The sequence below is a fragment of the Podarcis tiliguerta genome, assembly GCF_965153285.1.
Source record: "Podarcis tiliguerta genome assembly, chromosome: 10".
NCBI lineage: Eukaryota > Metazoa > Chordata > Lepidosauria > Squamata > Lacertidae > Podarcis > Podarcis tiliguerta.
In genome coordinates, this window is record NC_139543.1 from 71,214,798 (window position 1) to 71,223,857 (window position 9,060).

At 47.6% G+C, this 9,060-nt stretch overlaps 1 protein-coding gene across 2 annotated transcripts; it reads left to right on the forward strand.

Moving 5' to 3' along the window:
• The first annotated feature begins 4,660 nt into the window (after positions 1–4,660).
• On the forward strand, positions 4,661–9,060 carry LOC310659077 (uncharacterized protein). 2 transcript variants are annotated; one of them, XM_083402059.1, is made up of 3 exons: positions 4,661–5,272; positions 5,357–6,508; positions 6,594–9,060. In XM_083402059.1, the coding sequence occupies exons 1-3, from the start codon at positions 4,705–4,707 to the stop codon at positions 6,605–6,607; spliced, it is 1,734 nt and encodes a 577-aa protein (XP_083258185.1). In that variant the 5' UTR covers positions 4,661–4,704; the 3' UTR covers positions 6,608–9,060. The 2 variants fall into 2 exon arrangements, with proteins under 2 accessions (XP_083258185.1, XP_083258184.1); XM_083402058.1 differs by having other exon boundaries at positions 5,357–9,060.

Sequence of the window (9,060 nt, forward strand, 5' to 3'; positions counted from 1 at the left end):
GCAGCCGCTTTGATCCAGCATTACTTTGCTTGGTCTCTGTTAGTTTCTCTGACTGTTGGGAGACCGACTGTTTCCTAGACAGGCTCGTTGTGCTCGTTGTCGATTTTTAAGACCTCTCCCCATTTCCCACAATACATTTCCCAATACATTTTCTTTGATGCATCAAAGATTTGTCACAAAGTAGGAGTCTTTGGCATTCAGAAACATGAGCCCGTCACCCAGCCCTGTCAAGAACCCCAGTTTCCCACACCTTTTAACTACCCTCTTCCCCAAAGAACCATAATAGTATTTACACATCCCTTAGCTGCAAGCCTTTCCTGCGATTCTCCTTCGAAAGTATCAAGATTCAATCTGCCATCCCGATGGATTTCTGTCCGGGCCATGTGCTAACCTTGATCGCCTCCTGCCTCCTAAGGGAATGTGGATTATGAATTGGATCCCCGAATTCCAGAGGAGTCATTAGGCGTTGGAACCCAGGAAATCCGTCAAACCGTTGACTTGACGATTATTTGACGTTTCTACAGTTTTCTATACAGTATTGGAGAGTCGGAGGAAAAAGTCCGATTCATGGTATCCGCTTCTTGCTACAATTGTATAGGCTGCTTCTCTGAGCCTCTCTGCTGTTGTGCATGGAAGGTGCCTGTGTCAACGGTCATTGTCCTGGCCTTAGTCCGAGGATGTGGTGGGGACTTGGGGTTTTGGGGAGTCGTATAACTGTCCCCCTTCCTGGTTTGAAGAGAACCAATACCTAAAGCACGGACGCACGGCTCGTGGCGTGGTGTGGGCGACGGAAGGATTTTACAGTATAAACATGGGGGGGGGGGACCCACTTTGTAATTAGTTTGTGGGATCAACCCCTCCCCCGCTCTCCTGATCCACAGATGGAAGAGGGGAGGAGGGAAACCTTCCTCTCCCTCCCCCCAATTCCTCCCCTCCCCTCCCGCCACATCCTTCCCTCACCCCGCCCCCACAACCCCAAATCCCCTCCCAATATGTTGCTCCTCCTCCTCGCCATCTGACCTCTGTTCCGGGAATAGGGGGGGAGAGCCCCCCTCCCAACCTGCCTGCTTCTCCCGGAAGTGGAGCTTCTGCGCCGGATTGCTGCTCTGCGCCTTTGATCTAGCGGCGCGCGCTTTCGGAAAGGGGAGGAGGGGCAGCAGGCGCCCCCCCCGGTGGATGTTGCAGGAAGGAAAGGAGAATCTGGAGCGAGGACAAAGAGGTAAAGGAGTCGCGGGGGAGGGGAACAGAAAAGGACCCAGAGACCCCCGCAAGCTCCCCAGAGCGCCTTTCGTGGGTCCCGTCGGACTGGCCTAGATCCCTCACCCGTGCTGCGCCTTGGCAGCGGCGGACATGGGGCGACCACCGAGGGGTCCCATGAGGGCCCCTTTGTCCCGTTTTCCCCATACAGGGATCCCTGGGTCCCTGTGGGATCAGCACGGAGAAAGGCGGGTCATGAAAGGGTTAACGGGCTCGAGGGACGCCTGGATAGAGACCCCCGTGTGGCTTCCTTCCTGCAAGCTGCATCCTCTTCACGTCCCCAGAAACCCCTGCACTGCCCAGTCGCTGGGGTTCAAATCCGGAGAGGAAGAGGGGAGGGGAGGGTCTTCTCAGAAGCGGGTCTTGGTTTCCGCAATCCCACCCAGGAAGCAGCCAGAAACCTTTTCCTCTCTCTCAGGCTTCCATCTTTAATGTCTTTTCCACTGCCTGCTTCATTGAGGATGAGGATAATGTACACCTGTCATCAGAAACAGGGGTGCAGAGTCCATGGAATGGCTCTCAGGCTTGATATAGAAGGTGCACCCCAAAAGCATTTCTGTTCCTCTTATTCTTTGTAGGCCGTGTCAGAATGACTGACAAGCTGAGATTCTTCCCAGTCAAAGGACCCATTTTCATGATAGACAGTGCCTCTGGCTGGAGGCTCTTCATACAAGGTGTGCCTATACAGGCCAATGACAGCCAGTATTAGCACCAGTGAGGTGTGTGACCTCCCCTAATTTACAGACTGTGTGAATGAGAGTTTGTGGGTGGGATTAGCGTTTATGGCATCCCTGTGATTTTCTCCACCCATAACATTTCATGAACTGATATTGCAGTACGAATTCCAAAATAACTACAAAACAACAACAACAATATAATAAGAATGATTGTAGTATTTCTACCTTGCCTAACTGGCTGGGTTTCCCCAGCCACTCTGGGCAGCTCACAGTACATATAAAAGACAGTAAAACATCAGACATTCAAACCCTCCCAATACAGGGCTGCCTTCAGCTGTCACCTAAATGTCAGATAGTTGCCCATTTCCTTGCCCTCTGCCTGCTTCTCTGTAATTTTGCTTCTCACGGGGTGTGGGGGGGTTGAACCAGCAGAAGACCCTCGAAGGAGGACCTCAGTGTACAGACTGAGCGATGGGGTTGGAGACGCTCCTTCAGGCCTACAGAGAGTGAGGCTGTAGGGCTTTAGGTCAATGATCTTGCTCCTCCATAATGATTTCCACAGCAAGTCCGACATACAATTAGCAGAGTAGGAAAAAAAGCTCAGAGACAGCCAAAAATTCCTTCAGCAAATAAGTTTGTGACTGAAGGCAAAACAGGAATCTATGCCTGAAAAATGCAACCTTGGCAATTTAAAGGTCAGCACCAACAATGTGAATCGTGCTCAGAAATGTACTGGAAATCAGTGAAGATCCTTTCGGACTGGTGTTATGTTGTCTCAGTGGCTGCTCCCATTCTGTTGTCTAGCTGCCACATTCTGGCTTAGTTGCAGTTTATGAGTCACCTTCAAAGATGGCCCCATGTAGCGCATGGCAGTAGTTCAAGCGGGAGATCAGCAGAGCATGCACCACTCTGGGGAGACAGTCTCCAGGCATGGAGGGTCGCAGCCGGCGTACCAGATGGAGCTGGCAGACAACTGCCCTGGACACAGAATTGACCTGCCCCTTCATTGACAGCTGAGAGTCCAAAATGACCCCTCAGGTTGTGCACCTGGTCCTTTTGGGGCACAGTTCCCTTCATCAGGTCTAGGGAGTCTCCCACACCTGCCTGCCACCTTTCCCCTGAGACAGTATTTCTGTCTTATCAATATTCAACCTCAATCTGTTAGCTGCCATCCATCCTTCAACTGCCTCCAGACACTCATACAATACCTTCACTGGTTCCAATTTAAAAGAGAGGTAGAGCTTGGTATCATCCACATACTGGGGAACACCCAACCCAAACCCCCTGATGATCTCTCCCAGCAACTTCATATAGATATTAAAAAACATGGGGGAGAGTACGGAGCCCTCAGGAACCCCACAAGTGATAGCCCAGAGGTCTGAACACTCATCCCCCAACACCACTTTCTGGACATAGCCCAGGAGGAAGGAGGGGAACCACTGCACAGCTGTGCCCCCAGCTCCCAGCTCCCCTAGAGGGTCCAGAAGGATACCATGGTCAAAGATCTCCAAAGCCGCTGAGAGATCCAGCAGAACCAGGAAAGAGCTTTCCCCTTGGTCTCTAGCCCATTGGAGATCATCAAGCAGCGAAACCAGCGCAGTTTCCGTCCCATGATGAGGCCTGAATCCCAATTGGAAGGATAATGGTGGCAGAAGCTTTCTCACATCTGCCCTTCACTTTCCTCTGCAGCATGGGCAGAATCTGCCTTTTTGACTGTGGGATTCACTGTTGTTCTCATCCTCTCCATCCACCAGGGTCTGCCTTCACCTGCAGCAGAATTCCCCAACCCACCAAGCGTTTGAGACCCATCAGGTATCCTCACCTGGTTTAGCCGGCCCGTTGAAGCCGTTGCTTGGATCGCTGCCTCTGTTGCATGCTGACAGCTTCTGGAAGCCAAAGGTGAGAGCTGAGTGCAGGGTGGGGACCAATGGTGGAAAAATTACCCCACAAGGTGGACTACATGTCACCCACCAAAGGTACTACCTTAACACCCCAAGCCATCTTATAATTATGATATTTAAGACAGATCAGGAATAAATTTATTTCTCAAGAAACAACATAACTTCAGGCTGTTAATGAATCAATACTACATATTCAAGGATGAAGTTTCCATTAAGTACAGTTATCTATTTGCCTTTATTATTCAGTTCCTGGAAAAGACATAGACCTAGGTCTCACATAATAGTCCGTATGGATCTCCTGAGGCCAATGGGACTGTGCAGGTGATTCATTAAGAGACAGAGGTGGATGGAGGATTATGATGCAGAGGATGGGAAATGTCCAAAGGAACAATGAACCAGAGAAACAGAGGGCCTTTTCATGGACAGAGTGCAGCTGCCTTCCCTGTGAGGAAACAATTGGTTTGAAAAGTCTGTATTCCAAGATCATGCTGCTTTATCCTGCTGATTGAGGATTATGAAAGGTTGTTGATGCATTACTATCATTTGATGACATTGCATTTTCATTTCCTAAAAATTTGGAACAAGGGTAGGATGCGTGGAAATGTAGGATCTGTTGAAATATGAGGTGGTCTAATGGCATCTGATGTGCTCTCTTTTCCTTTGTTCTCTTCCTTGAATCCCAAACAGGATTTCCTTTCTTCCCACTCTGAAGAAGGTGAAGGAGAAGACAGTCAAAACTTCAGGGCATCGGGCACATTCAGCTTAATTCGGAAGAGAAATTGAAATGTGTCAAATGTGGAATATGCTTCACTGAATGAGCATACATAGCTCAAATCAACGACCTCCAACAGGAAAAACCATTTAAATTTATGAAGTGCGGAAAGAGCTTCAGTCAGAGTGGACACCTTAAACGGCACAAACGGACTCACACGGGTGAAAAACCTTTTAAATGCATGGAGTGCGGAAAGAGCTTTAGTGAAAATGGAAAACTTAGAATACATCAACGGACTCACACAGGGGAGAAACCATATAAATGCATGGAGTGCGGAAAGAGCTTCAGTCAGAGTGGACACCTTAAACGGCACAAACGAACTCACACGGGTGAAAAACCTTTTAAATGCATAGAGTGTGGAAAGAGCTTCAGTCAGAATGTACACTTCAATATTCATCTACAAACTCACACAGGGGAGAAACCATATAAATGTATGGAGTGCGGAAAGAGCTTCAGTTTCAATGCATCCCTTAGAACACATCAACGGACTCACACAGGGGAGAAACCATTTAAATGTATGGAGTGCGGAAAGAGCTTCAGTCAGAGTGGCCACCTCAATATTCATCTACAAACTCACACAGGGGAGAAGCCATATAAATGTATGGAGTGTGTAAAGAGCTTCAGTAACAATGGAGACCTTAGAAGACATCAACGGACTCACACGGGTGAAAAACCTTTTAAATGCATGGAGTGCGGAAAGAGCTTTAGTGATAATAAAAAGCTTCGAAGACATCAACGAACTCACACAGGGGAAAAACCATTTAAATGTATGGAGTGTGGAAAGAGCTTCAGTAACAATGGAGGCCTTAGAAGACATCAACGGACTCACACGGGTGAAAAACCTTTTAAATGCATGGAGTGCGGAAAGAGCTTTAGTGAAAATGGAAAACTTAGAATACATCAACGGACTCACACAGGGGAGAAACCATTTAAATGTATGGTGTGCGGAAAGAGCTTCAGTCACAATGTATCCCTTAGACATCATCAGTGGACTCACACAGGGGAGAAACCTTTTAAATGCCTGGAGTGCGGAAAGAGTTTCAGTAAGAATGGAGACCTTAGAAGACATCAATGGACTCACACAGGGGAAAAACCATATGAATGTATGGAGTGTGGAAAGCTCTTCAGTCAGAGGGCACATCTCAATATACATCAACGGACTCACATGGGGGAGAAACCATTTAACTGCCTGGAGTGCGGAAAGTGCTTCAGTCATAATGGAAGCCTTAGAACACATCAACGGACTCACACAGGGGAGAAACCATTTAAATGTATGGAGTGCGGAAAGAGCTTCAGTCAGAGTGGACACCTCAGTATTCATCTACAAACTCACACAGGGGGAAAACCATTTAAATGTACGGAGTGCGGAAAGAGCTTCAGATTCAATGGAAACCTTAGAACACATCAACAGACTCACACAGAGGAGAAACCATATGTATGTATGGAGTGTGGAAAGAGCTTTAGTGATAAAGGAAAACTTAGAACACATCAACGGACTCACACGGGTGAAAAACCTTTTAAATGCATGGAGTGTGGAAAGAGCTTTAATTTCAATGCATGCCTTAGAACACACCAACGGACTCACACAGGGGAGAAACCATTTAAATGTATGGAGTGCAGAAAGAGCTTCAGTCAGAGTGGACACCTCAGTATTCATCTACAGACTCACACAGGGGAGAAACCTTTTAAATGTATGGAGTGCGGAAAGAGCTTTCATCAAAATGGAAACCTTAGAAGACATCAACTGACTCACACGGGTGAAAAACTTTTTAAATGCATGGAGTGTGGAAAGAGCTTTAATTTCAATGCATCCCTTAGAACACACCAACGGACTCACACAGGGGAGAAACCATTTAAATGTATGGAGTGCGGAAAGAGCTTCAGTCAGAGTGGACACCTCAGTAGTCATCTACAGACTCACACAGGGGAGAAACCTTTTAAATGTATGGAGTGCGGAAAGAGCTTTCATCATAATGGAGACCTTAGAAGACATCAACTGACTCACATGGGGGAGCAACCATTTGAATGCCTGGAGTGTGGGAAAAGTTTCATTCAAAGTGGAAATCTTAGAAAACATCAGCAGATACACATGGGAGAAACCATTTAAATCTATGGCGTGTGGAAGGAGCTTCAGTCAGAGTGGAACCCTTAATTTACGTCAACAAACTCACCCAAGAGACAAACCATATAAATGTCAGGAAAGGCAATAAAGGTTCAGTCCTAGTGGAAGTCCTACATCAACAGACTCATGGACAGGAAGAACTTTAAGAGTTGAAACTCGACAAACCATCAACAAACTCAAAGCCGAGAAGCAGTTTAAATGGATTACAGAAAGTGCTTTAGTTATAATGGAGTGTTTAAGAAACATCAAGAGAGTCTCAGATGGGAGAACCCATTTAGATGTATGGAGTGTGGGGCATGTTCCTCTCAGAGTCCCCTCTTCTTCACAGCAATGAACTCAGAGGAAATCCGGCTTCCGGCTTCAGGGCCCAGATGAGTGTTGTCATTATCTTGTACTAGGTAACTCCTGTCTAATCTTCACTGTGTCTGTGTCTCTCCCTGCTTCTGAGTCCACTGGAAATGAGGGGGGCCGTTTCTCTCCCTCCTCTTCTGAGGAAAGCTAATCTACTTGAGAATTGATTCCCCAATATTCGGCTTCAGACTATTCCCTGACAAAACACATTGCCCTGTGTCGTTCCAGCCCCTTGCCTCCCTTGCTCCCTTCAGCTGGTGTGTGTACCTGTGTGCTGTATTTTTTTAAATGAAGGTAATGTCTCACAATAGTGAGAATAATTTTTGATATAAAGTACCTTTTGACAGGGACGCGGGTGGCGCTGTGGGTTAAACCATAGGTCCGTGGTTTGAATCCCCGCGACAGGGTGATCTCCCATTACTCAGTCCTTGCTCCTGCTGACCTAGCAGTTCGAAAGCATGCCAAAATGCAAGTAGATAAATAGGTACCACTCAGGCGGGAAGGTAAACGGTGTTTCCGTGTGCTGTTCTGGTTCGCCAGAAGCGGCTTAGTCATGCTGGCCACATGACCCAGAAGCTGTACGCCGGCTCCCTCGGCCAGTAAAGCGAGATGAGCGCCGCAACCCCAGAGTTGGTCACGGCTGGACCTAATGGTCAGGGGTCCCTTTACCTTTACCTTACCTTTTGATAGAGAAGGGGAGAGGGTGAATATGGATTGCTGGTGGTGGGTGAGGATTAGGGCTGGGCGATATATTGATATCTTATCCAATGCTGGTTTCTAGACCATATCCCGATTACCATTGAAAAACAATTGATATGTCAATACACTGCGAATCACAATGTGTGTTTTGGGATGTGCCTGGAAGCAGCCAGCAGAAAGCTTTGCTTCATGAAGTCCCTGCAGATGCCGAGTTGCTGACTTCCCTCCCAGACGACAGGAATCGAAAAACACACCTCCATTGCCCTGTGTCCTTCCAGCCTCTTTCCTCCCTTGCTCCCTTCTGCCGGTGTGTCTGCCTGGTGTAGATATCCTGTGTGTTGTATTTTTTTACTGCTGAAACTGGATTTGCTCTCAGGAGCTAAGTTTTGTGCCTCTCTGGGGACCCAGTGAGAACTGTATGCTTTGAAAGCTCAGTAAACTATTACTGAAGAACTCCTGCTGCCTCTATGTGTGTTTTTGTCCTCAGCGTGGGAATTGCTCTGCATGTGGCCCCTACCCTGCTGATACTTGGCTCATGCCCTGGAGTTGCTCTACTCAAGCATGCAAGATGGGTGCATCTGTGTGTGACTGGTTTTCGCACCAAACTCTGTCACCCCCCCCCCACATGATCCCCAAACACTGCTTCTTCAGCAGAACTTCATCCCTGCCCTCTGCGCATTCTGAAGAAAACTTAGAATACTGTAATTTATTGGGAGATGTCCCCGAAGCCTTATTGCAAGAGGGAGAATGAGGAGCTGCAGGTACCCAACAGAACATTAAAAATACAGAGATTGAGGTCAGCAGAAAGCAAAGCGAAGCCTACTCCAAGGGAAGCCCTTCAGCTTCCATCCTGTCCGCTCCCAGAAGCGCTGAAGGAGATTTGCCATTTGGGGATGGCAGAGCTGAATGGAAGCGGGCAAGGAAGCCCCACAATCACTCCTGCTGGAGGAATAGGGTCACTCACCCCTATATGCGAAGTTGATTGACAGGAAGGAACTCCTCCCCAACCTTGTCACATGCAGCTGGGTTCACTTGCCAGAGCCACCTCGAAAGCCTGACTAGAATTCCCATTGATGTACTGTCTATGGAAAAGGAGGCGGGTTCTCTGTTATGTTTCTGTGATTGTTATTAAGAAAATGTATACATTATAGTCCCGAAAGTGTAAAGCCTTGGCTCTAACGTGGTCATGTTGATACCACAAACGTACTGTGTAATGCTTTGAATGTGCTACTGAAACAGACTTTGTAAAACTTTGTACAAAATAACTGCAGCAAAGTGAAA